This window comes from Gadus chalcogrammus, chromosome 3, assembly GCF_026213295.1.
Source record: "Gadus chalcogrammus isolate NIFS_2021 chromosome 3, NIFS_Gcha_1.0, whole genome shotgun sequence".
NCBI lineage: Eukaryota > Metazoa > Chordata > Actinopteri > Gadiformes > Gadidae > Gadus > Gadus chalcogrammus.
Genome location: NC_079414.1, coordinates 19,213,294 through 19,240,478, shown reverse-complemented (window position 1 = coordinate 19,240,478; position 27,185 = coordinate 19,213,294). Strand labels below are relative to the sequence as shown.

At 45.8% G+C, this 27,185-nt stretch overlaps 3 protein-coding genes across 6 annotated transcripts in view; 1 reads left to right on the top strand and 2 right to left on the bottom strand.

Moving 5' to 3' along the window:
* The window catches only part of LOC130379547 (proto-oncogene vav-like), an 18,121-nt gene extending 15,774 nt beyond the window's left edge, over positions 1–2,347 (bottom strand). The window contains exon 1 of the mRNA XM_056586462.1: positions 1,977–2,347. The gene's annotated coding sequence lies outside the window, so the exon portion shown is untranslated. The remainder of the gene's footprint in view (positions 1–1,976) is intronic.
* sh2d3a (SH2 domain containing 3A) overlaps positions 1–13,519 on the top strand; it is a 14,273-nt gene extending 754 nt beyond the window's left edge. The window contains exons 2-19 of one of the 3 annotated variants that reach the window (XM_056586457.1): positions 167–258; positions 1,133–1,250; positions 1,670–1,728; positions 2,058–2,212; positions 4,923–4,962; positions 5,209–5,325; positions 5,796–5,939; positions 6,435–6,763; positions 8,250–8,335; positions 8,530–8,649; positions 8,823–8,980; positions 9,237–9,425; positions 9,528–9,689; positions 10,074–10,189; positions 10,321–10,492; positions 10,802–10,913; positions 11,571–11,756; positions 11,922–13,519. In XM_056586457.1, the coding sequence (XP_056442432.1) occupies positions 169–258; positions 1,133–1,250; positions 1,670–1,728; positions 2,058–2,212; positions 4,923–4,962; positions 5,209–5,325; positions 5,796–5,939; positions 6,435–6,763; positions 8,250–8,335; positions 8,530–8,649; positions 8,823–8,980; positions 9,237–9,425; positions 9,528–9,689; positions 10,074–10,189; positions 10,321–10,492; positions 10,802–10,913; positions 11,571–11,756; positions 11,922–12,109 (2,541 nt within the window). In that variant the 5' untranslated portion in view covers positions 167–168 and the 3' untranslated portion in view covers positions 12,110–13,519. Of the gene's footprint in view, positions 259–1,132; positions 1,251–1,669; positions 1,729–2,057; positions 2,213–3,136; positions 3,573–4,922; positions 4,963–5,208; positions 5,326–5,795; positions 5,940–6,434; positions 6,764–8,249; positions 8,336–8,529; positions 8,650–8,822; positions 8,981–9,236; positions 9,426–9,527; positions 9,690–10,073; positions 10,190–10,320; positions 10,493–10,801; positions 10,914–11,570; positions 11,757–11,921 lie in introns of those variants that run through there. The other 2 variants (XM_056586458.1, XM_056586459.1) reach the window with 2 other exon arrangements.
* LOC130379576 (cdc42-interacting protein 4 homolog) lies at positions 12,787–27,185 on the bottom strand. Of its 2 annotated transcripts, XM_056586508.1 has the most exons (15): positions 26,920–27,178; positions 23,058–23,173; positions 22,838–22,891; positions 21,970–22,117; positions 21,360–21,422; positions 21,030–21,134; positions 19,576–19,704; positions 18,958–19,104; positions 18,598–18,759; positions 17,152–17,175; positions 16,152–16,261; positions 15,197–15,329; positions 14,696–14,763; positions 14,472–14,569; positions 12,787–14,253 (listed from the first exon to the last, which is right to left on the bottom strand). In XM_056586508.1, the coding sequence occupies exons 1-15, from the start codon at positions 26,941–26,943 to the stop codon at positions 14,108–14,110; spliced, it is 1,527 nt and encodes a 508-aa protein (XP_056442483.1). In that variant the 5' UTR covers positions 26,944–27,178; the 3' UTR covers positions 12,787–14,107. The 2 variants fall into 2 exon arrangements, with proteins under 2 accessions (XP_056442483.1, XP_056442484.1); XM_056586509.1 differs by lacking the exon at positions 17,152–17,175 and having other exon boundaries at positions 12,798–14,253; positions 26,920–27,185.

Genomic DNA, 27,185 nt, shown 5'->3' with positions numbered 1-27,185 from the left:
CTTATTTCTTGGTTTTAACTAAATGTGTCGTGCTTAAACTGAGCAACTGCATCAAATAATTTCACCCAAGATCAATAAAGTAATCTGTTTCTGAATCTGTTCGTGCATGTGTTGAATTTTGGTAGGTTATCTACTGTATATATCTTCTCTCCCTGCTGGTGTTTAGACATGAATAATCGGTCCATAGCATGGTGGCTAAAACAGATAGGCCTGCCACAGTACACCAAGACACTAGAGAGTGAATATTATGGTCTGGAGGTAAGACATATGTGTGTGTTTTTGTTTTGTTCTAACACAAACTCCAACATGTAGAGCTAACAGTTAAATGCTTACTTTTCCTGCTCATTTGTGTATTTTTGTACACAATAATTGTGTATTTAGATAAATTGTGTATTTATACTATACTTAATGCACTATATCTAACAGTGCTCAGGTGGGATTAAAGTATGTAGTATATAGTAAGTATTGGTATATAAGTATATATCTAAGCATATATTTAAAAGAAAATTAAAATTCAATGACTGTGTACGAGTTTTTATATAAACCAGCGCTGTACCCTTTCAATGCCGATGGGAGTGGGCCGTTTGCTCGATCTCCGGAATTGCTGCTTGCAGCTATTTTGAGAACCTCTCAAACAACTTCAGCTCTTGACACTGCACTTCCTTGGGTCCTCATCAACACACACGCCAAGTGTGTGGTCAGTCGGATGAACAGTTCTCGAAGACAATCGAAAGACAGTCAAACATACATACAGAGCACTCCTCTGTTTATTTAAATATGTGTGTACAGATGAGGCTGTGGGAACAAAACAGTATTGAATGTACAGGGCAGGAGCAGCACGGCAAAGTGACAGCGTGCGGTATTGCACCGAGAGTTAGCAAGAGACTGTTATAAGGTGTGTGTGTGTGTGTGTGTGTGTGTGTGTGTGTGTGTGTGTGTGTGTGTGTGTGTGTGTGTGTGTGTGTGTGTGTGTGTGTGTGTGTGTGTGTGTGTGTGTGTGTGTGTGTGTGTGTGTGAGAGAGTGCATGGTATGGTATGGCTCTCTTGGAATTTACCATATTGATATTATGTCTGTGCATGTTTCAGTAGCAGCACTGAACACATGTTTTCCTCTCTCTCTCTGTTTCTGGAGGGCTTGCTGACTGTGACTGATGAAGAGCTGAAGGAGGCTGGGGTGGAGGACCCAGCACACAGAGCCACCATTCTCAGTCAGCTCCTCAGACACAAGCCCATCCTGGACCCCTACTCCGGTAGCAAACAAACATATAACAACAAAGATAACAAACATATAGACATGCTATGTACAAGTGCTATGCACACAATGAGGCGCACAAGAACACGCCGTACGCACCCAAACACACGCACGCACGCACGCACACAATTATTGAACATGCATTATTGCAAGCATTGTATTTTCAGCTTTTTGCAGAAGCGAATAAATTGAACACTGCATTCATGATATTTGAACCTTTTTTTTTTATTACTATCTATGCTGAACGTGGTATTGCTTGATTACTGATGATCGATAAACCCGCACAGTTCATAGAGTCCAGTAAAGGCTTAGCTTTCATCCAGATTTGTTCAGCTCTATATTGTAACAGTCAACAATGAGCTTAATCCAACTTTTCATTTAGTTTGTGTATTCTTTCCTGTTTATTTGGCACTCTAGGCAGTGGCCCAAAGCTTCGAGTCTCACGGAAGTATTCCTTGGGGTCGTCTATGGACCTGGTGAGATCACATCGTATCTCCAAAACACGCACAACACACAAAACCCCCCCCACACAAACCCCCCCCCCCCCCCCAACAAATCCCACACAGACCCTCACACACACATACATCACACCACACAAAAACATCACACAGACCCACACACACAGACCCCCCCCCCCCCCACATCACATCACCCACATCACACAAAGACCCCCCCACACACAAACACACGCACATCATAGACAGACCCCCACACACAGACATACCTCTATGGAACGTCCTTACAGCAGGCATCCCGTGCTACATGCTGAGGTGCTTCAGTAGCGATGCTTCTGGTGTCCCGGCAGGTGAGGAGCAAGAAGGATCTTTTCCGCCACAGTGTTCTGCCCCGGCTCCAGCGTGCGGTCTCCAACGACGTCTCCGCCTCCTGTTCCCAACTCCATCCCCTGACGGAGGACCAGAGGACGGAAGACGCAGAGCTCTCTCAGGAGAGCAAACAAAGGTAGGTCCACCGATGGGAGCTGACCTAGAGCCAATGTCAATTGTTCTTCTTTGGACTCCCAGTTTCTTCTGTGTTTCTTATGATTAACAAGAGGATCGCGAAAGCATACCCAACATGAGACTTTGTGACAAAGGCAACGGCGTCTGATGCTCCCTTTTTTGGTCAAAGGGACTTTTGTGCGTTGACCTCATAGGTTAATCAGTGGCTGAACAGGACTGTCTCGTCACATCCCGGAACCAAAAGTGTTGTTTCCTTGTGCCTTCCCTTGTACACAGAGATTTAGATTTAGATTTAGGGCGTTTAGCAGACACTTTTATCCAAAGCGACTTACATTAAGATTACAAGATTATAGATGGCCTTTCCTGTAATTGTGAACTTCAAAACTGTGTGACCATTTCATTTAGATAAACCATTCCTGAATAAGCACAACTAGTGTAGGCTACCTTATTTTATTGTAATTATTATTTCATGTTTCATTGCCATGTTACCAGACCAAAATACCTGAAGGAAATCAACCCTGACTGCCAAAAAGTCACATGAGCAACACATTGACCTAGAAGATGAAATATGGCTACAGGCAGTGCATTTCAGGATTCAAGAAGAAAGCGAATTAAGCTGTATTATTAGAGTACGGATCAGTTTGAAACGTAATACAACGTAACACAAAGATACCACTAAGGTATGAAGCCGTCGAACTTGAAGTGGTAATCTGTCATCACTTGGAGCATTTTGGAAGTAGTGTGTGTGGACTCCGACAAGTTTGGGCACATCTCTGCTCTCTTTTGCAAAGCTGTGGGACACGTTATTGGTTTAAGGGCCTCCACTCAATCGGTCATTTTCAACGGGGTCCATTTGTTGGATGAACAGTTAAACATGACATTGGTATACAGTTTCCTTTTGTCGTGTGAGTAGAACCCAAATCCGTAAATCCAAACGTCTAAAGTTGAGGGGAAAGCTCAATAATTACAAAGCGCATTCACGAGATTTCCTGTCGTAAACAAAGCTCGCGGCTGTCGTTGATTTGATATCCCTAGAGACCCACCCTCTCCGACCAGGTGAGCTCCCCTTCCCCCCCTGTCGGAGCCTCGCGGGATCTCAGGAATGCTGCTCGCGCTGCTACAGATGTTTCAGCGCTCGAGCCTGTCCGCTTCCAGCCTGCTAGCGGGAGAACAACTTGAGAAACTTGTGGTGACTCGTCCCGAACGGAGCTGCGCCACCCGAAAAAAGGGCAGTTCGCTAGTAGGATGCGGAGCAGAGGGGGGTTTTAAATCACATTTGTGTTCGCTTTTGTGGAAAATAACCCATACGCTCTCCGCCATGCCCGGCGAATCAAGCGGATTTTGAGGCGGACAGGAGACAGGTAAGAAGTACACGAAAAGGTAACGCTGACCGCTTTACCGATGTTACCTTTAGAACGTTTACATAGGGCTTGACTTTCGGTCGGTTGTCTTGTAGATCCGATCAACTTTGATTGGATATTGTTGTGATATTTGGCCTGTGGCTGTAACGGTATGTCTGTAAGGAACAGCTGCCAAGTGCCAACAGAGTTACACAACTTGGTAGGCTAATGGTGGCTGCGGGACATGTTGCACAGGTGTGTTTCCTCAGCGCCCAGGCCAACGCCCCTCCTCAAGGACTTTTCAGTTATTGAGGCTTGTCTTGTGTCATTAATGCCAGGCTACATTTATGCGTTTGCTTCTTAGAATTTGTACTTTAAGATTGATACTCTTTCGTGTTCATCTTTTGTGTTTTTGAGTGGTCGACTGACGACTGGATAACTAATAGTTTCTCGATATAGGCAAGGGGAATACGTTCTCGTCATGACGATGCAACATTAACCCTATTAGCTACATTAAAAGGGTTGATACATTAAAAGTCAATGTCAATCCGTCCCGTACACTGTAACTTTGTTTATCTAGTATACAGCAGAGACAGACTGGACAGAATCATAATAGAGCTTAAGATTTGTCCTGCCCAGACTAGCCGCACTGGTTCTGTCTAGCTCATCTGATTGAGCATGTTTGGGGGACTCAACTTCCACTGGGCCACCCTCTCAAGCATTTATTACCCATATTTATTTGGTAAGTGTATATTGTAGTGTCCACCAAATTGCATTTTTTATTGGGGGCAAGGTACTGTAGATGCTAGGGTCTTTGGCTCCCTTTGGAAAGCTACTGTGTTCGATTCCCAGCCCTACCGCTAGGGATTCCTGAGCAAGATGCCAAACCCCTTCCTACTCCCTAAGCCGCTTTGGATTAAAGCATCTGTTAGATAACTTAAGATAAGACGATACAAGATGTTTAGCCCATCTGCGCTTCACACACAACATCGGCCTACGCAGTTGTACCCTGTGTATTGTATACAACCAAACATGTGACATTTACAAGACACATGGCTGGCAGATTTAAACCTCTGAGGTGTCATTTAATTTTAATAGGGCCGTTATTGCATTTACTCGACTATCTAATTAGGATTGGTTCTGGAGTCCGTCCATAAGCGCTGTCTTGCGGGGGACAGGAAGTGTGTGTGTGTGGGGGGGGGGGGGGGGGGGGGAGGCTGGGAGGCAGGAAGGGAAAATGTTTGGTGCGCTATTTAAAGTCTGCCAGGTTGACTCCTGGTGTTAATGACCGCGCTGTGTGGCCTTCGGTCCTCGTCCTGCCCCGGTTCACAATAAAAACACATACTTAATTTCCTTTTTTTTTCTCTTCAGTAAGAGGAGGAGTGTCAGTGCATACTTCAGTCAGCTGAAGGTAAGACGGTGTCTGTTTACGTCTGTCTGTCGGTCTGTCGGTCGGTCTGTCTGTCTGTCTGTCTCACTTCCTGCCTGCCTGTTTTATTTTCTGCTGTGTGTGTGTGTGTGTGTGTCTGTGTGAGAACTACCTCCATGGGAGTGGTAAATCATCCGTCCATCAGCTCTGCTCAGCATGCCTAGCTCACCTCGTTAAACGTGTGACTGGCTCACTGACTCACTGACTCACTGAGCTGTTCTCCCACAGCTGTTTGGCGGTCGTAGAGAGATGGACGCCCTGAAGAAGGAGATGGAGGAGGAGCTCAAGACGAGCACCGAGGACCTGAGGAGCCACGCCTGGTACCATGGACCCGTGAGCAGAGAGGTGAGCACTGAGCCGCGCTGGGCCACCATACCGCGGTCATCCACTGGGTTCTCTTCTGCAGTAGGACCACGGCTTGAGTGTTGCCGCATCTCGTCTGCAGCAGTTTCCTCCTCAATTAGTTTGGCTTTTTTTTTAAGACAGTATCCCCATTTCCACCTGTACAACTGTAAAATATTTGTAGCAGATTAGAGTCACTCAAGAGTCAAGACACAGCCAAATGCTCACAGAGACACGCAAGCAAACACATACACGTACAATGCAAGCTCACATAAGAAGATGCACAATGCATTCCCAAATTTGGTCCCGACTCTGGTTGTGTGTCTTCATATGAGTAATATATAATAACTATAATAAATTGACTTGGATAGAAAGGGTAACACACGATGAATGTCCTTAGTGGAAGCACAGTTAACATGTTCAGCACAGGGGACCCAGGAGACAGACCTGCCCTGCTCTCTGTTGCCATCCAGGGGGCTGAGGCACTGCTGGAGAGGGATGGAGACTTCCTTGTGCGGGACTCCAGCTCGGGCCCCGGGGACTACGTCCTCAGCTGCTACTGGAGAGATGAACCCATGCACTTTAAGATCATACGAGTGGTCTTACGGCCCAAGAAGGTCTGCTTATTTTATTGTTCTGCTTCTTTATTACAGTAGGGCCTAATGTAACTTTATACTTTTTTTATTTATATTTAATAATTATTATAGATTATATAATAAAAGATTATAAAATAACCCTAACCCTAAAGGTGACCTTGGGTGTTTTGAAAGGCGCCTCTAAATTAAATGTATTATTATTATTATTATAATATATATATTATATAATTATTTATTGTATACACATATTATGAGTCTTAATATTGTTCGATAAAAGATTGTTTTGTATTTGTGTGTGACTATTTACTATCTAGTAATTTAGCCGACTCTCTTATCCAAAGCCACTCGCAATGAATTATAATTTCTTTAGATGCGTGTCGTTATAATGAGCAGGTAGAGGATGGGCATCTTGCTCAAGGATGCCGGCTGCGGACATCGGGGTTTAAACCCAGAACCTTTGAGCCGGGAGTCATCTCCCTAACCGCTCCACTCTCTCTCACTCCCCTGGTGTCACAGGGCTACTCCCGGGAGCTCTTCCAGTTCGAGGAGGACCGCTTCGACAACGTCCCTGCTCTGGTACTCTTCTACGTGGGCGGGCGCCGGCCCATCTCCCAGGCCTCGGGCGCCATCGTCTTTCACCCAATCACACGGACCCTCCCTATCCGTGTCATCAGCGAGCGCCAGGCAGAGCGGGCAGAGCGGGCAGGTGGCGGCGGCGGCGGCCACATTATGGCCGGAGGAGGAGGTGGTGTGGCGAGAGCGCGGACGCCACTGGATCGCTGCAAGAGGCGGAGCTTAAGCTACGCAGCCGCCGACATGCTGCACCTCAACAACCCGCTGCTCAGGTGAGCGCACGTTTACCTGTTATTAATGTGTCGGAAATGTGACACCACGCACAGGCTGAACGAGCAAGAGAACAAGACGAGCCGAGCGACGCATTATATTTTTGATGCAATGAACGCAATTATTATTTTCGACACTGTTTGAACTTGATCAGATGACGTTTGCGTTTGCAATTTATTTATTGTTTACAAATTATGAACCAGCTCATGTGGCAACTGTCTTTTAAATCTGTCTGGGCTCTGAGCTGTCTCTATCTTTGCAATTGCAAATAAAGATTTACCAGAGCTTGTCTTTGGTCATGGAACTTTTCCAAGGGAGGAGAAGGCTTTTCGAGTTAGAATCTAGTACAATCTCAGTTGATTCAGCTTGTTTGCTTGCTTCCACGGCTGCATCATGCTGTGATTGTGTGCCAATTTGTTTAATATTTGGCAACCCGGCATCCCCTGAGAATACTGAATCATCATAACACACAGGCTCAAAGAAAAACAAATGTCCGACCCTCAACGGAAATTTCAAAGGAAGACAAACTGGCTCTAGCATTGTTGTCAGAGACGACAGTATTTCGACTGGCATTTTGCATATCATGATAATTTTATGTTTGAGTAAAGTGAAAACTTTATGTACAGTACCTTTTTAAGGTTGGAATTAACCTAGCCATAGCCATTTAAAAAAACAACTCAGATTTATTGTCGTTGATATACTTAAGATTAAATCCAATTTTTGTGTCTGCATATGGAAGTACAGAAGACCTCAAAGACATCTTAGTTTGTAATCAGTTAAATCATGTTATAAACAGCAACAACAGAACAAATTAAAAACAATCAATCCTAATTTATTGTGAAAGAGTCATACTGTCAGTCGAAGGAGCATTAACATAAAGCATTAGCATTTAGCATCAATTCTCAAAACAATCACACTTTAATATCATGCTGCAATGACCCAATCAGCAGGTCTCTCCGTTCTGTGCCTTGTTTTGAAGAGATGTAATTAAATGAGACTGTCATGTTTTTTTTATTGTTGCACTGATACCCACCCCCTGGTATCTGCAGGCATATGATGATAATCAGTCGTGTCATCTGTTGAACGACGATTTTCAGGGTCTAGCACGCACAGCTGACAGCCCCCTAACCCCCCCCCCCCCCCCGGTTGCACAAGACCATGTGTGAGCCCTGCATGTTTTCAATCAGTAACAGGGTGTGAGGATATCTTGGCCCAACTCTGTCCCTTGTCCGTCCAACTATCCGTCTGGACGGTGGCCCGACACAGTTGACGTCATCTTAAGAACAGATTTCTTAAGAATAGTGACCATTCAAAGGATGGGGCATTCAAAGGATGCTGTTTTTTATTCTGACGCAAGGTTTTAAAAGATTTTGAAAGGTTTTAGTCATGTGATTTATAGTATAACCATTGTCTATCTACCAATAGTAAATGCATGGTTGTGTAGTCTTGCTCACACACACACATTTGTCTTCTCTTGTTCCCTGGCAGAAGTGGGAGTCAGCCGGCGAACCTGCAGAACCTGGGACGGAGGCCTTCAATGCAATCTGCCCAATCTGACAGCAACCTGAGAAATGGTATACCCTTCTATAGCCACAGTCCACATGTACTAGTGACTCTAAGCATCAGTCTATTCCTCTGTACCTTTTGAAATCGGCAGATCGCATCCCTCTTATGCACATTACTATATGTGCACTATCCTGTATTAGCTTTGTGTCATCCAGAAGTTTTTAACAATGCGTTGTTTCTTCTTCTGCTTCCTGGTTACCAGGCGTTCCTCAAAACGGTAAATCAGAGAAAGAAGGCCCCGCCCCCATCTCCCCAGTGTTCCGTACCGGTAGCGAACCCATGCTGAGCCCGAACACGCAAAGGTCACGCCCCTCTCTACCAGGTTAGACACTCGTTGCTACTGTTTTGTAATTGAGGGAGATGCAGGTTTTAAAAAAAGTAACTTCTTTTTAAAATCCCAAATCCCAACACACACGCTTTTTTGCTGGGTATCCAGCACCCCTATAACTTAACATGTATAAGATACAAATGTGTAAACCATATTTTGGTCCCTAGGTGGAGGAGTGACCCTACGGGGGTCAGACGGGCAGCTTCACCCCCGTGCTCCTCCTAAACCCCTCAGGGTGTCAGTGGTGTTCCCCAATGCTGTGCTCCCTTCCTCCTACGTCGCCCACGATGACCCCTCGTCCTTCTACGACGAACTCGTGGTTCAGGTAACCCGCCGATTTATTGTACATTTTTCGGATCTCTGCAACGAATCAATTTTGTCCCTCGGTCTGCGTTTCCGTTTTCACTTCATCAAAGTGGAGGTTCTGCATGTTTTGAGAGCTCAGGGATGTCTGTCTGGCTGGCTGTCTGGCTGGCTGGCTGTCCGGCTGGCTGGCTGTCCGGCTGGCTGGCTGGCTTCACCTGATCAGTGGAACCAGTCATGCCTGCCCACTAAGAGCAGCCTCTGGTGGTTTTGTCCAGGTGCCACCACCCAAAAACAAGAAGGGCCACGTGGACCGCCTGCGGGCCGAGGAGAAGTGGCAGAGCCGGGCCCGTCTGACGGAGACCTCCTTCAGCATCCTGGAGCCCCAGGACGAGGGCGCCGCGTCCCACTCGCACCAGAACCACGGGACGGACGGAGTGGAGGACTGGCATTTTGAGCGTCCAAATGTTTGTGATCTTATTTATTTATTTTCAAATCGCTCTGATATTTATTCATTGATGTTAATTATCATCATGATGCTGGAGTGTGATAACGGCGTGTCTGCCCAGGTGGATCCCGGCTCATGTTTCCAGTTGGACCGGTTTGAGTCGACGCTGTTGCCTGAGAACAACCGCCCCCTGGAGCCCAGCGTGCTGCTGGCGCTCAAGGAGCTCTTTGTACGCGCCGACGCCAGAACCACCTCTCTGCACATGCTCAGTGTGGACTGTCAGGTAACCACGGCTTTCTGACTCTGATGGAGCTTTGTGATCACTGTAGTTGCTTGACGTTAGCAACATAGTAGCACAGTTATTCATGAGAAGTACATTTATTTTGCACGTTTCTGAGGTAATCCCAATGGGAGACACGAGGCCAATGTGGGAGATCTAGTTGTTTAGGCAGATGGCTGAGATCAGTGGACTGGGCTTCGTCTTAAGGCTCATAGCCGTAGCCTCATAAATGCGTGAATGATTGATCTATTTAGTGTCAATGATTGGCCCTGGAACACCTTATCAGGGCTCATGTATAACTCTTGGCCTTAATACTTCACACTTCGGCATCCAATTAAAAAGCTCTGCATTCCCCCCGGACCCTTGCTGCCCCCCCCCCCCCCCCAGGTTGCGCGCATCGCCGGGGTGTCCGACGAGCAGCAGAGGAGGATGGGCGTCGAGTCAGGGCTGGAGCTCGTCACCCTGCCCCATGGACACCAGCTGAGACAGGACCTCTTGGAACGGTATGCCCCCCGCCCTCCCCTCCCCTCCCCTCCCCCCCCCGGCTCACTGAGCATCAGCCGTTGGTCCCTCTCACCCCGTCACCGGCCCCGACCTCCGCCTCACCCTCCACCCGGTACTTGTCATCCCGCAGGCACCACCTGATCGCGCTGGGCGTAGCGGTGGACGTCCTGGGCTGCACGGGGTCGGTGGGCCAGAGAGCAGCTGTCCTGCACAAAGTCATCTCGCTGGCCCAGGCCCTGAAGGAGCACGCGCACAATCTGTACTCCTTCTCGGCGGTCATGAAGGCCCTGGAGATGCCCCAGGTGCGGCATTGAGAGCAGGACGTCTTTAATCTGGTGGCGCCGCTTTTCGGTTGGGTTTCAACGGCACGTAGTTGTTGTGAAGTTCCCAGCCGGAGTATATGGACTGCGAAGGCAGGCACCAGGGATGAGTTTAGTCTTTATATCCCTATTTTATTGTTCTTTTTGTTTGTTTGTGTATTTATTGTGCTTTGTCCATTCGCGGCTATTTATTATGGGTGTGTATGTTTTTTTTATGAGTGTATATATTGTGATTGTGTTTCCTTTTTCATTATGTCTTTTTTAACTGTGTGTGTGTGTGTGTGTTCGCAGGTGGTGCGGCTCGAGATGACATGGCGCGCACTGAGGCGGAGCTTCACGGAGAGCGCCGTGTTGTTTGAGAAGAAACTCAAGCCCTTCATGAAGTCCCTGAGCGAGGGGGACGGTGAGTGCACTCCGCCGAGCGGAGCGGACACGGCTTCCCCCCCCCGATTAAACGAGCACCTTTTATGACGCCACCAACGGAAACGTGTGAATCAGCACTGCTGTCAGAGACCCCTAGCCCGGCTCCCCTCCCCGAGGACCCCCAGCCATTGCCTGGGTTTTAAATAGCAGATGGGTGATTAGTACATAGACGGCACCTGCCTCATTAACTCACCTGACTTCTAATGAGGTCCCGAGAGCCCCTTCTATCTCCCGCCCCCCCCCAACAGACACCACTCAGTCCCTCGCACATCCACACGGTCTAAATGGTTGTTTCAGTTTGGCCATTGTTTTCCTCATGCTATTGCCTTCTGCCAACTGGGCTTGGTATCGTCTTCTCTCAAGAGAGTTTTCTTTTCTATTTAATGGCAACAAATATATTGTGGTCCATCTTTATCCAGCCTACATTGTGAATTTGTTCACATTTTGCCGGAATCCACCATGGCAGACACTGAGCGCAAACAAATCCTATTTTAATCCTGGTTCAGACTATTTTAACTAATCCAGTTAAAAATAAGACGTGCAACACATCTCTGATTAATTAAAATGAGAGACGTGAAGTTAAAAGATGTAATTGATTATTTATTTATCCAATATATTCCTTTCGTATGTCTTTCAGACACGGTGGTGCAGGGTCCGGTCGCGGTGCCCCACCTGGTGCCCCTGCTGATGGCCATGGAGGGCCAGGACCCGGGGGAGGACAGCGAACGCGGCTGCCAACTCCTCTACGACATGCTGCAAGCGGCCCGCAACGCGGCGCTCAACGCTCCGGTCTACCAGCGCCACGCCCACTCCCTGCTCACAGGTACCACGCGCGCCTCGGGCAGAGCTCACGGGCAGCCGCCACGTTCTTTAGAGAGGCGTCCGGGGAGATGGGGCACATTGTTTTTACGTTTGCTGATTTGAAACGACCGACGCTGAGATGTAGCCACGGTGGGTAACCACGGCGACTGTACATCTTTCCCACCAGCAGGGGACTGGGAGGCGGTGCCGGAGTTACTGGAGGCCTTCCGGACCGAGTTCGCCCTGCGGCTCTTCTGGGGGCAGGCGGGAGCGGAGGCCGAGAGGCAGGAGCGCTACGACAAGTTTGACACGATCCTGGGCGTGCTCTCGGACAAGCTGGAGCCGGAGGAGATGACCCCCGTGCAGCACCATTGACCACGCCGCCCATGGCCGCGCAAAGACTGACGTGCGATACGCACTTTTTTGCTCAGGGGTTTGCGGCGTCGTTCCAGCTGACCTTTGCCCTTTTGTGTTTTTAAGGCCAACACAGGGAGCCGACCTTTGAACTCTTTTTATCATTATCGATTTTTATCGTTAGGTGTGAACGCACCAAACTTGCACAGCGACAGTTTATGATTTGTCGCGCGACAAATGTGTCTTTTGGTGCGAACGCAGCTTTAGGTGGAGGCCGTGTTGGGGAGATGTTTTTGTTTACTTTTTGTAACCGGTTGAGCGAGTGCAATCGACCTTTTCCTGCTGTAATGTATATTGTACACACCACAAGCACAATTAATGTGGTGTGGTTGTATGGAGATCCCAAAGGAATGTTTATTAGGAGGTAGACCACATTTCAAGTGACTTGGTTTCTGGATGGACCTCTTCTGACTGCTGGTTTAGAGGCTTTATGTTTAGAGTTTTTAATCTTTATCAATAAGCATGTTATAGTCAGCTTCTGCTTTAACCCCCCCCCCCTCTCCCTCCTCCCAATAAACTGAGTTTAGAGAGCCCTCCTGACTATAAAAAGATATACACTGGATTTTTATATTTTCCCCAAATTGTTTATAAATGCAATAAAACTTTCTACCAGGTTTTTTATGACACTGTACCAGCTTTTTGCATGAATAAGTCATAGCATCGAATTTAAATGAAAACAAAATTGTTATATATTTTTTCGCTTAAGATTTAATGATACACTGTATGCACAGTAAATACATGGCTTATTCATATGTATAAGTGAATAATAAACTCAAAATAATGAGAAGTCCACTATTCCAGTAATAGGAAAACAAGAGAAAAGATAACATGTAAACATTAAGTGATTTGTCACTTAATGTGAGGTTGTGAGGTGTGAGGTTCATAAATACTCCTATAAAGTCAAAAGGTGCTATGGTATAAGGAACGGCCTCTTTTTCTACAATAAAGATGGAGTTGTAATTAGCGAGTCTCAAAGATGCATTTTCATTCCATGAAAGAACCGCAATGCAACCAAAATATTTTAAGAGCAGGATGAACAGATTCAGAAATCGTGAAACAGCTGAAGAGACGACCATAGTTATATTTAAAGACAAAGAGGTAAAGGCCAGACTTATGACGGCCCAAGCGTGAATTACAGCTGGCCAACCATGTTAAAACCTTGCAAATGAAATCCCGACAAACTAGCAGACGGATCTAAATGATAAAGGTGAGGGCGTTTGATCAGATGAGAAAATAATCAAGGGGTAGACTTCCATCCTGTACATCCTTGTTCTGGGGATTCGTAAATCCACAGATTAAATGCCACAACATCGGGTAACATCAACCTTGGCTTTTGACGTATAAAGTGTCGGCTTACTATTCCTCCAAACAGGAAAATTATTTTGAAAACTGAAATAAGATATTTATTAACTCTTAACCTTTTTGATATTCATCCTTTGCTGCTCTGCTCTTGCTTTGGTTTTACTCAATATAAAAAAAAAGTAAATAAATAAATTTGGATAACCCTAAAAGTAAAATCTTCCGTAGAATGATAAAAAAATGAGGAGATGAGTTTAAAGATTAATATAGATCGATATTTAGTTAAAAATAAATACCCATGTTATAATTCTAATGCTTTGCATCCAGTTGGAGGTCACAAACTTTTCACATTCGTAGATCACATTATTGTGTAAGGTAGGGAGACTGCAATTCTTATCTAAAAGTGAACTAAAAGCAACAATGGTTATGGTGACCACCTGCTCAGGTGAACCACTGAGATCAGGGTTTTCTTGCTTATTTGTTGAGTTTCTAAAATGGATACAAATCCTATGACAGTTAGTGTACAAAATAGCAACCTGAAGTAGATCATCTTTTATATAATAATGTGGTGCACGAATTAAGGTGATGGGGTAAAAGTCTTTAAGAAGACTGGCATTGCAACAGTTTCATGTAGATGAAGATAGTGGGTGTATGTGTGTACTATTGATTGACGTTGACATAGGATGAAGGGATGTAGCCCTCCTCTCCACTGGCTCTCAGGACCCTCATCCAGCCGTCCCCTTTATCGTCCTCCATCACACTCAACTGCTCCCCCTCTGTGATCGAGACTGTGCCCTCGCTGTTCCCTACAGACACACACACACACACATATACGCAAAGGCATCAACAACTGAAAGCATTGGGAATGTATGTAAAGAGACGTTTCCACACACACACACACACACACACACACACACACACACACACACACACACACACACACACACACACACACACACACACACACACACACACACACACACACACACACACACACACACACACACACACCTTTTGGACTTACCGTCAAACGTGTACAGAGCAGTGCACTGGCCAATGGGAGTCTCCACATCTTCAAACTCGTCAAACTCATACTCGTTCTCACGGGTCGACTGCCGCATGCTGCAGAGTTAACAAGAGAACGCATGACCCAGACATGATACACCTGGCATCCTAGAGATGGTCCTTTAAGTAGACATCACTTCTGTGGACGCATTGATATGCATTTAGAGTCACAGTGGGCCTCACCCTGACTGGAGGTTGTTGTTAAAAGCATTGGCGGACTCCTCTCCTCCAATGGCTTCTGCCAGCCATGTCTGTAAGGGAACCAACAGCAGATGGACCAGACTTCAAATCGACCGCAATTGTTTATGCATGACCTCCTTGTGTTTGTATATGTGCTGCGTTGTGTGTGTGTGTGTGTGTGCTGCGTTGTGTGTGTGTGCTGCGTTGTGTGTGTGTGTGTGTGTGTGTGTGTGTGTGTGTGTGTGTGTGTGTGTGTGTGTGTGTGTGTGTGTGTGTGCTGCGTTGTGTGTGTGTGCTGCGTTGTGTGTGTGTGCTGCGTGTGTTGCGTGTGTGTGTGCTGCGTGTGTTGCGTGTGGTGTGTGTGTGTGTGTGTGTGTGTGTGTGTGTGTGTGTGTGTGTGTGTGTGTGTGTGTGTGTGTGTGTGTGTGTGTGTGTGTGTGTGTGTGTGTGTGTGTGTGTGTTCATATTCAGTACATGCATATTCAATGTGTGCGTGTGAAAGACCTCATATTTGGCGAGTTCCCCCCGCAGGCGCCCGATGTTGTGGGCCGTTTCCTGGATCTGGGGCTCCAGGCTGGACGGGTCTCCCATCTGGGGGGTCTGCTCGTACACACCCTTCATCTTCTCCAGCGCCTCACTGCCAGGACGCAGAAGGGGTAGAAGAGGAAGGGGGAGGGATGACGAGGAACCAGAGGAGCAAAGAAGGACATTTGAGGAGGGGAGGAATGGAGGACGGTGGAGTGGAAAAGGTCATAGAAGAGCACAGGGAGGTTGACAGGGGGGAAGAGACGGGGAGGTGACAGAAAGAGGGAAGGAGGCGAGAAGGAGGCGACAGAGGAGCGGAGGGGGAGAGGAGTGAACAGAGGAAGATTAACGTGACTCATTCGAGATTACCCATTCATTCATTGGTCGGTTCTGCCCAGCGTTCTGCCATAAAAATGCCTGTGGTGAGCTGTGCCCTGCGTGACTAACCTCTTCGCATGAATGAACCGTGCAAAACAAACAATACACAGAGATCTTAAATATGTAGTACAAGTATGACAATTAAAAAAATAACACTTCATTAATCAATGCTTGACACTTTCTGGGAGTGTAGACATACTTTCAGTATGCTGCGGTTCCATAGATATCAGATGGCTTCATAAGAGCCTTTAAAGAATCCTCCCACAACAAAAAAGACTTTCAGAATAGTTACGTTAATCTACGTACAAATGTATGTATGCATGCATGTATGTATGTAAGTATGTATGTATGTATGCACGTACGTCTGTATATTTATCAATACTTATTAATACAAATCTTGTTTGATTTGCACTTTGCTTCCTCCCTACCGGGACTAATTCAGTGTTGCGCCGTCAGATCTTTGTACTGATGAGGGCTGCACGGGATGGAACCGAAAAGGGAAGGGGAGTTTCTTAGACAGGGGAGACTTTCTAAGGTCAAGGGACACGGATCTCACCTCTGGTCCTGTGCCTTGGTCAGCTCCTTGGTGATGTCATCAATCTTCGCCTGCAGCTTCTTCTTCCTCTGCTCAGGGGGAAGGTGGGAGAAGTCTTCTGCTGCAGGAGGCTGAACACACACAGACACAGACACACACACACACACACACACACACACACACACACACACACACACACACACACACACACACACACACACACACACACACACACACACACACACACACACACACACACACACACACACACACACACACACGATTGATTGGGTCATTTGGGATTCGCTCTCTGAATCATCGATCATCTTTTCGAACGTACGCAACCAGAGCAGAAAGACATGTATTCACCACTAGATGTCACTCTTTCCCCAATCCGCAATAACTTGTAATAAAACACATTATGGTGAAAGTGTGAAATTGTTTTCCCCACACTGAAACTGAAAGCCCTTTTTATTTTATATAAATAAATAGAGCTTTCTAGATTAATACATTTTACAAGTAAGGCTGTTATTCTCCACCACAGTAATGGAATGGTAGTCAGACACAACTACACCACAAAGGAACCAGGGAGATATGGAAAGACGGAGAGGAGTAGTTATATAGGTCAAACCCCTGTAGCATCCAGACATTAAAAACAGGATAAATCTTCCTGAGGTTAATCGGGGAAAACCACTGAATATAAATTAAAAAATTATAGTTGCTGATCAAGTGTGATTCTAAATGAATTGATATTACAACGGTTGATTAAATAAGGGCAACTCAATAATAGGATCAATATTATGTTGAAAACAACATATATGAATAAAATGTTTTTGGACTAAAGTCTACAGATGACAAATAGTTTCACTTTTTGTTAACAGTTTAGCTCTCGCGTTGGAAACAATTTATGCCAGATTTCTCTATGACCAAGCACACATGATGAGCAGATAGTATTCCCCTCTGAACAGATCCCACCACCAGATTACTGAGTCCAACCGCCCGTAACTATAACAACCGTTACCATGTGCTTTTCAGCATGTGAAATCTAGACAGAGAAAAATGGTAGACTTCATGTAAGACACACACAAAACATTTAAAGTACATGCCAGTTAGTGTTTTTTTCCAGACGGGAGAACGTAGCCTCAGACACACCTATGTCAGCATGCATCCTATTATTAATACATTCATTGACTCTTACGACTTAACATAAGCATGCTGTGTATCATCATCATGAATGAATGGGTGCTGCGCCAACAACAAGAACGACACAACCTAACGATGCGACATCAACAGGACATTGGCTGCCACGGATGGAGGAGGGGGGCGGGACCAGAACGTACCGGGCTATCCGATTGCCCAGCGCAACTCACCCAGGTGTGCTTGAGCAAGGGTCTTAAAGAGGCTACCCTGGGCGCGACACAGCGCTTCAAGTCCCGCAGACAGAGGGAGAGGGGGGATTGCGGCAATTTGGAGAGGGGAAGGGGGGGGAGGGGCAGGGTTGGGCCGCCAGGTGGGAACGGAGACGAGGGGGGAGAGAAGGGGGGAGGGGCCGACTGAGAATCAGAAGGAAAGAGAAAATGATAGGATTTATTTGGAAGCTGACTGAGAAAAATGCGGAAGGGGTTCAGTTCTGAGTAAATAAGATGAAGAAGGGGAAATGAAAGAGGAGGGTGATTGAGTGAAATAAGTGATTATTCAGCACCTTGTGGACCCAGTGTGATGGAGCAGGGACTGTTTGGGCACGTCGCAGCAGGAGATTGAATAACCCTCCAGGGCAAAGGGGCGGGGGAGACATGAGTGGAATGCGTTTGTGTGTATTTGTATGCCTGTTTGTGGTGTCTACAGCGTGCGAGTGTGTGTGTGAGTGTGAGCTTGAGTGTATGTGTGTGTGTGTGTGTGTGTGTATGTGTATGATTTGGTGTGGAAAAGTGTAAGGAGAGAGCAGAAGGGATTAGAAGAGAGCAGAATTTGTGAAAATAAGCAACCGACAAAATGAAGGTCCCTTCCCTCTCTGTTCCCTCCCTCCTGTTACGTTTCTCCACCATTGAGACGTTTTGCATCCACACACCTGTGAGGAGTTATATGTGGAATATGAGATTGACCAGCAAGATTGAAGCCCTGATCCAATCAGTGAAGACTTGTCCGGATGGTAGGATTTGAGAGAGGCGGAGCCAAAGATCGCGACTGTCATACAGAAGCGGGTGCAGTCAGCTCGAAACTGATTTTCTCACAGATCATTTCCCTCACTAATAGCTGACGGCTATGGCAATTTTAACAAGCAAGACTCAGATTATAGCTTGTGAATCATACCTACAGCAACAGAGCAATGAGAAAAGTGTGGTTTGGAGAGAAGGTGACAATAAATGGAGAGAAAAGGAGGTTGGAACAATAAGGCATATTTGGGCTTTAGGATTCTACTTCAATTCCGTTCATGGAGCTTCTTCAGAATAGCGGAGTAGCATTTTACCTTTGTTTTCTTGCTAAAAGGCCAGAGCTTTGGCCTAACTCGCTGCGGATAGAGGCTTAAGTCAGAGGTTGCCGGTTTGATTCCCTGGGTGTAGTCTTCAAACTCCACATCGGCGGGTCTTTCGAAACCGGACTTGTGTTGCTCAATGAAAAGCAATGAATCCTATGAGGCAAAAACATGCAAAAACCCAACACACCCATGCAAACATCCCCCCCCCCCCAATCACACACACACACACACACACACACACACACACACACACACACACACACACACACACACAGTTAAATATAAGTAGAGACTGGTGTACTGGAAAAAATGTCACACCCACATGCAAACGCAAGAAGGCAGGAAGGTTACCTGTTTCTCGTTAGTTTTACCCCCTGCTGAGGAGATGCCTTCTAGACACTTAGAAATTATGGGCATAACCCTCTTCTCCATCTCCGAGAACTGGCAGTAACCCTCTGCCAGTCGTCTGATCCTCGTCTCCTCCAATTTCTGCATGGTCTGCTCAGTACATACCACACAAATACACATAAGCAGGCATTCACACACACCATTGTTTGGTAAAAGGATGATATTTGGGATAATGAACACATTACCTCAATAACTTTTTCTTTTTATCAGTGACTCAGAGTGTGAGTGTGAGTGTGAGTGTGTGAGTGAGTGAGTGAGTGAGTGAGTGAGTGAGTGAGTGAGTGAGTGAGTGAGTGAGTGAGTGAGTGAGTGAGTGAGTGAGTGAGTGAGTGAGTGAGTGAGTGAGTGAGTGAGTGAGTGAGTGAGTGAGTGAGTGAGTGAGTGAGTGAGTGAGTGAGTGAGTGAGTGAGTGAGTGAGTGAGTGAGTGATTGAGTGAGTGAGTGTGTTTGTGTGTGTGTGTAAGGAAATAGCTACCCATATAACACACTACCCATGTGTGAGACTTAAAAACATACACTTTGAAAAATGTAAATTAAATTGTTTTACCAGCGCAGTCTTACGTTAAAGATTTGAGGTATCTCTGTGTAGTAAAAGTGGCTCTGCTCCTTGTTGTATTTCTGTAGTTGGGCTGCATAGTCATTCCTGCACTCCTCAGCTGTGTGAGTGCGGGAGCTGGAGTGCTGCTTAGCCTAAAAACATCCGGAGACAGAACCAACACATTCAGACACTCAAGAAAGTCGAATTATTGGCTTAGTCCGACTATGATTGGATTATTAAAATGCATGTATACACCTTAGTCGGACTAAAAAATCGAATCCAGTTACTCATAGTTTAATTAAGACCCTAGATTATTCGATTGTTAGTCGAATTAAGCGTGCATGTATACGGTCAATCGGATTTGAATCGGATTATGCGTTCTACGCATGCTCGAGATTTTTCCCAGGGGCCTTGAGTATAAGGAGACGATAGTTGTGTTGTTGTCGCCGTCAGAAAACTAGAAACTGCCATTTATTTAAAAAGGTGGCGGAGAAGATGGAGGAAGTCGGTGAAGTGCCAACGTAGTTACCCCCTATAAGAAGTGTATCATCATCAACATGCATTCAGTACACATTACGCTTCTGTTACGAGAGTTGCGTATGTGTGTGGGCGAGAATGGCAGTGTGTTTGAGTGATTCCCGGAGGAGCATACGACCGAGGTCGGAACAATGGAGTGTCGGAGAAATGGACATGGACCTGAAGTGAACTGACAGCTGTCTACTGAGAACATCTTTCTCGAATGCTGCGGCCGCCTGAGTTTGTTGTTGCTAGTGACGTAAAGCGGTCAACCGGTGGCTCTATTATCACTAGCTGAAATGGGCACAGCACCACCTATCGTAACGGGGTATGAAATGCTTCTGCCAATTAATTGATTTTCTCACCGCCATGTGTACTCGGACAATTGCAGTTGTCCGATTGAGGACGGGGATAGTCGAACTATGGCTTAGGTCGGCTTAAGCTGTGCATGTAAACGTACTGAGTGTTAACGGACAGAAGAACCAACACATTTAACAGACAGAAGAACCAACACATTGTTCACAGAGAGAAGAACCAAAACAGATAACAGAGAGAAGAACCAAAACAGATAACAGAGAGAAGAACTAACACAGTTATACGACAGAAGAACCAACGCAGTTAACAGCGAGGACAACCAACACAACGTTAAAAGACAGAAACAAAACAACGTTAACAGAAAGAAGAACCAACACAATGTTAAAAGACAGAACCAAAACAGAAGCCAAAACACAGCCAACCCGCCCACCAACACATGAAAGGACTTAGAAAGAGAGGCCGGGGGACGATGAATGGAGAGGAATAAAGGAGGATTGAAAGAAAGAAGGTATGGAAAAAGAGGTGGCAATGTGTGTGTGTGGGGGGGGGAGAGGGAGGCAAAGAGAGGGAGGAATAGGAGAATATAAAGTAGAACCCAACTTTGCGGCGAATACAATTCAACTAAATAAATCAAAAACCTGTTTACCTTCTCCACGTCCAGCTTGGTGGCATTCACGTCAGCCTCTGTTTTCTCCGCTTGCTGTGTTGCTTTCTCGGCCTCGCCCCACTCCTTAGCAAATCGCTTTTTAGTCTGGAGGAAGACAGACACATGCACATATAAAAGCAAGGTACAAACATAACCACATATACACACACCTGGGTAGCCTAAAAGGAAGATCAATAGCATGGGTCCAGCGTATGAAAAGCATTCCTTCAATAGTAATTATTTTGATATCCGCGAAGAGCTTCACACAGACACAGATTGGTGATCATTTTTTTGTTAGAACTATTTTCACGGACGACGAACGACACTCACACTTTCCAGCTGTTTGAGGCTGGCCTCCAAGCTCTGTTGTGCTTTCTTGGCGTCTGCGAGATGCTATGGAGGGAAACAGGTGAGGGGGTTTACAGCATCTCATCCACAATATGCATCACCTAACTTCTACTTTGATGGGCCCCATATTGGATCATCAGGTGGTCTTAGCCATTTTCAATGTACGATGGATAGAGCAAACTGCACATTGTAGACATACCATAGATAGAGCAACCTGTACATTGTAGATATACCATAGATAGAGCAACCTGTACATTGTAGTTGTACGACAGATAGGTCAACCTGTACATTGTAGACATACCATAGATAGAGCAACCTGTACATTGTAGATATACCATAGATAGAGCAACCTGTACATTGTAGTTGTACGACAGATAGGTCAACCTACTTAGCATACCAGTGGACTGTACCAACTAGTAGGCTCAAGATCTATCCATCGTACAGCCGCTTGTAGACTCCTACGTGTGAGCTCACTGTAGTGTACGGCCTGAAATGGCTTGTAACGGCTTATCCTGACATCATAGGGGTTCCCTAAACATGACCTTCTGGCCTTCCATTTGGTTTCCTTCCCATCGCCGAGTCTTTTTCTCACCGTCTTGCGCTCGCCTTTGAGGTCTTGCAGGTACTTTGTGAGTTCCACACAGATGCCAGTCATCATGTTCTCAGCGATGACCTCCCGTTGGCCGGCATAGTCGTTCATCTCATTCAGGATGTCCTGGAATGCAGCGTGATTGGAGAACCTGGAGGCGCAGGCGGGACAAAATTAGGAAATCTTGTTTGTTTTCTTTTGTCCACAGGGAAATATATCAATAGGGATCTCACCGATGAGAATTTGGCAAAGTCAACTGGGAAAAGATGGGTGGGACAAGGCCATAATATAAACCAAGTCTGTCCTTAGCTTTGAAAGCTTTGAGTTGCATGCATGGGTGCAGTTGAAACGCTCTTGGCTCCGGCAAACACACACACACACCAGAACAATTTGACGTAGCCGATTGCCTTCATGTCCTTTGGGGGCGCTAGCTTCAGCTCACCTGGACACCCTGGTGAACACTGGCTTAATGACTGTAGTTCACCCATGACACACCGTCAGCATGTATCATGACAGTGTGAACACATGCTTGGTAGAACAACAACAAAAAATGTAACAGTGACAGGAAGGCCTGGGGCGATGGTCTTTTAGGAAGCAGAGCTTTTAATTAAAGTCAGTATGGTGCCCATACGTCTAGCGCCACCGTGAGCCTTAGTCAGATGGCATTCCCATAGGTTGTGAGTAAACCTGAGCCTTAATGAGTGTGGCTAAAAATGTTTGTTTTTTCCAATTTCAGATGCTGAACACAGAACAGAAAAGGGATGACTGCAAGATATGGGGCAGAGCGTTTAGGATATCAGTTGAAAATGGTTAAGAATGAGAGCCAATAGGCATGACTCTCTCGTTCTCGTTCTCTCTCTCGTTCTCTCACTTGCTCTCCGGCTCCTCCTTGCTTCCTCGTTTGGTGTACTTCTTAGTCAAATTCCTATTAAGCAGAGACGGGGGCAGAGTGAGACATACTGCACATTCTAGTTCCTGTTTGGACCCAAGTGGCACACATTCATAGTCGACTGTTCGTACAATTCAACAGCCAAATTGTAACCCACAGCTTAAGGGTATGTGGGCAACGTCTAGGGGTGCGTCCAGCTCACCTGAGCTGCTTGGCGTAGCTCTGTTCTATCTCAGTGCGCTCCTTCACAAACTTGATATAGCGCTCCACAAGGTCGAGGCCCGACTGGGTGTGTTTGTCGATGACATCATACTGGTCCTAAGGAAATGGAAACAAATATTTGACTAGGTGAAAAAAAAACGGGAATACTCAGGACATTGAGACACAAGCACTGGCGCTCTACGTACACAGATATTTAAAACCTAATTTTTGCCTATCTCTATGGGCTTGGCTATTTGCAATCAGTGGCAGGAGCTATAAAACAGAAGGGTGATGGGGGATAAAGAGCAAAGGGTAACGCAAACAATGCACTTGTTTGATTGCATGCAATTGCTAGAATTACAACGAGACCTCGAAAACAATGACCTAATAGTCCCGTGAGACAGTTAAGATATTGAAAATCCATCTGGAAAAAACAATTGATTTCCAAATATGGGTGCGGCCTTAACACCAATAAGCGGCCATCTTGCTCTGGTCGTTCTCGAGGAATCCGGTTTAAAGTAAAAAGCAAAAGATATTCTATCCTCAGAGCCTTCCGTTCAGATTTGTGTTTATCTTTTGACAACATTATTCATTCAGTTTAAGGTAAAAAGTGTTTTGTTAGCCTCCCTTTCATTTATTTTTAATTTGGCCGATTGCGACCCTCCATGTTCGTCAGGAACTAGAACTCCCTCCCCAAAAAGTTCTGATCGGTCCAAGCATTTTGATTTTTTTTAGAAAAGGCTTTCAACAGGATTGAAGCCACGCTAGACCAATCAGCAGAGAGAAGCAGAACGTGACCTTGCGATATACTTCTCATGACGCCAATGTCTCTTTCTATTTAGGGGCTTATCAGAGCCATTACCTCGTGGGATGTCACACATCAAATCAAAGCTTGTCTTTCGGTTTCCCTAAACATACTGTGATTTGTCAGTTGCAGCCTGGCCCATAGAAGCCATCTAGTGGTTGTGGTTGCGTGTGTGTTTGTTTATGTGTCATTAATAAACCCAGGCAGCCGCAGGTAGGGGTGACTGGCTACACTACATGTATGGATGAACCAGTTCTCTGCGTCTTCTATTCTGGTACAGCTCCACCTTCAAAAACAAAATCATTATACTGTTAAACTCTCCATGTTCGTCAGGAACTAGAACTCCCTCCCCAAAAAGTTCTGATCGGTCCAAGCATTTTGATTTTTTTTAGAAAAGGCTTTCAACAGGATTGAAATCACGCTAGACCAATCAGCAGAGAGAAGCAGAACGTGACCTTGCGATATACTTCTCATGACGCCAATGTCTCTTTCTATTTAGGGGCTTATCAGAGCCATTACCTCGTGGGATGTCACACATCAAATCAAAGCTTGTCTTTCGGTTTCCCTAAACATACTGTGATTTGTCAGTTGCAGCCTGGCCCATAGAAGCCATCTAGTGGTTGTGGTTGCGTGTGTGTTTGTTTATGTGTCATTAATAAACCCAGGCAGCCGCAGGTAGGGGTGACTGGCTACACTACATGTATGGATGAACCAGTTCTCTGCGTCTTCTATTCTGGTACAGCTCCACCTTCAAAAACAAAATCATTATACTGTTAAACTCTTCAGACACACACACACACACACACACACACACACACACACACACACACACACACACACACACACACACACACACACACACACACACACACACACACACACACACACACACACACACACACACACACACAAACCTGTTAAGCAGGTAGATCAAGAGTATCTGTAGTCTTATACGCATGTGAAAACACACAGTGAACGCATACACTCAAAGAACACATATGTTTGGTAGCGTGTAATCACACCCACAAAAACAAAACAGTAGGTGGGGTCTATGGTAGTCTGTCAGACAATAATCTTAACTATTCTACCCTTGTTACTGTGTGTGTGTGTGTGCGTGCGTGGGTGTGTGCGTGCGTGTGTGTGTGTCTGTTAGCATGCCTGTATGAGTGTTGTGTGTGTTCTCCTAGGTCGTAGAATCTCTTGGTGCCTGAGACACAGATACAGTTTTCTAAAAGGGTGTCGCAGGTCTGAGGGGAGCTAAATGCAGATCATACACTAACATAGTTTGCTTTGTCCTGGATAATATGTGTGCGAGAGAGAGACAGAGAGGAAGAGAGAGAGAAAAGGTTTCTGAGAGGATGCCTGAATTCCAGAGACCACAACAAATCTATGTATGAGAAAGACAGAGAGACAAGACAATGAAGGAATTGGCAAACAAGACTTTGGGTCTGGATGACCTTATAGTTAACTTATTTGGAGCCTCCGCCCTATGACGGACACTCCCAGGGGCCTATCTAAAGTCACACTGGGTCAGTCGTGTCCCACCCCTTTATGAGAGCAATGTGTTCTCCACCGTCATGAGCTAAACTGCGATTATTCATGAGCTGCTAATAGTTTGCACATTGCTCTACTACTGCCAGATTCTTCTTTCTGTGCTTTTTTGGGAACTAGAACCAAAAGTGCACAAACTCGTAAACTCTTGTCTACTATGTATGTCCCAGACAAGTTGCAACATCTATCCCCAACAACCAAGGTTGCAAGTTTCCATTGCTTTCCCATGGCTACAGTCGTGTGGGAAAACCAGCGGCAACAAAAACCTGGGAACCATGCCTTTTCCAGGGACACTCTTGGGCATCTGACGTTGCCTTTTGACCCCAAAAACAAAACTGTCGTCACACAGATATAGGCTTACTGGAAGTAGAGGGGGCACGTGAGCATCGCGGGCACAGCAGGTCTGTAAAGGAAAAGCTACTGTATATAGGACTATGTGTTCACAATATAAACATCCGTCCGTATGGAATTGTAGACGAAATGACAGCATGAGGAACCATATTTTAGCTTGCATGGCCACGCGTTGCACACAGGAGGATTGTTGTTGTCACAGTCACACACTGGGAAAGGGAATTACGTCTTAATTGGATTTGGGAATTGTGGCAATTGACAAATAGGCCTATGACATGTCAGAAATAACTTGAATAGATTTCCTTTATTTTCGCCCACATACAGACAATTGTAACATTGTAATTAAATAGGATAGTGGGTCTAGTCACGGGTTTCCTAAGGCCCCTTACAGTCATGTAATTAACTGGACATGGTACGAGAATAATTTAACACCGAAGCATAACACGTTGACAGTAGCCTAGGATTTATATAGGTATTGTTATGGTGAAGAAAATAAATGTATCCGGATGCACAGGAAGAAAATAGTAAGGAACGAGAAAGAAAGCATGTAGTTCAAAGTGATCTTGTCACGGTGCAATCTGTGCTTGAGTCAGCGCTTAAAAATTGAGATAAGACTATATAACTCGTCCCTTTCACATACACGAAGGCCCAAGAGAGAACTTTTTAAGTCAATCATAACCAACATCCAAGTGGAAAACGGTAGGCCACCCAAGAATGTATCCCAATGTGTTTTACAGCAGGCAACATGAACTAGCCCTAGGTGAAAAGTGGCAACTTAAACTATGTGTCGCTAAACTCCGGATCATTTTGTAGTTTAAACGTGCGTGTGTGTGTGTGTGTGTGTGTGTGTGTGTCTGGGGGGGTAATGTGCCATTCCTTCCATGCAGTGATAAGGTAAGCGCCTAGGATTGCGAAACACTGTGGCTCTCCACATTAAAGGTGTCGTATTGTCCTGTCAATGCGGAGCTGCCTAACCCAGGCCTAGAGCACGAAACAACGTCCGATGCAGAGCGGGTCAAGGAAAAAACAATAGCCCCTACAGCCAATTACTTTTTCGAGGATGTTGGTCATTAAAACGCAAACCAACAAACCCCTCAGAATAGTACTTTAAATAGGGGCTTAGTGCATCGTGTTATGTCAGCTGTCAAAAACTTACCCAAAGATCGGTTCCCCAATCCATGTTTTTGAAAGTTGTCGCGCAGCGAAATCTACCGAAATGCTGGCTATAAGTGAAGTTGTATATGATACCCAGAATCTTCCCTCTCGAAAGTGAAGGAAGGAAACGATTCAAGGAAGTCGACGCCTTCTCTTTGGCGAGCCTGTTTCTTTAAACGAAAGAAAATATGTTTGCTTGGTTTTCCTGAAACAAGTTTGGTCCCAGGCGCAGTGAGAGAGAGAGCGAGGGAGAGGTGGAGAGCGCCG

Coding starts and splice junctions, on each gene's coding strand:
- LOC130379576 (XM_056586508.1), bottom strand. CDS start 26,943: ATGGATTGGGGAACCGATCTTTGG. Junction 22,118..22,837: donor AAGGAGGAGCCGGAGAGCAA/GTGAGAGAACGA, acceptor CTGCGCCTCCAG/GTTCTCCAATCACGCTGCAT. Junction 15,330..16,151: donor ACCAAGGCACAGGACCAGAG/GTGAGATCCGTG, acceptor GCGTCCTGGCAG/TGAGGCGCTGGAGAAGATGA.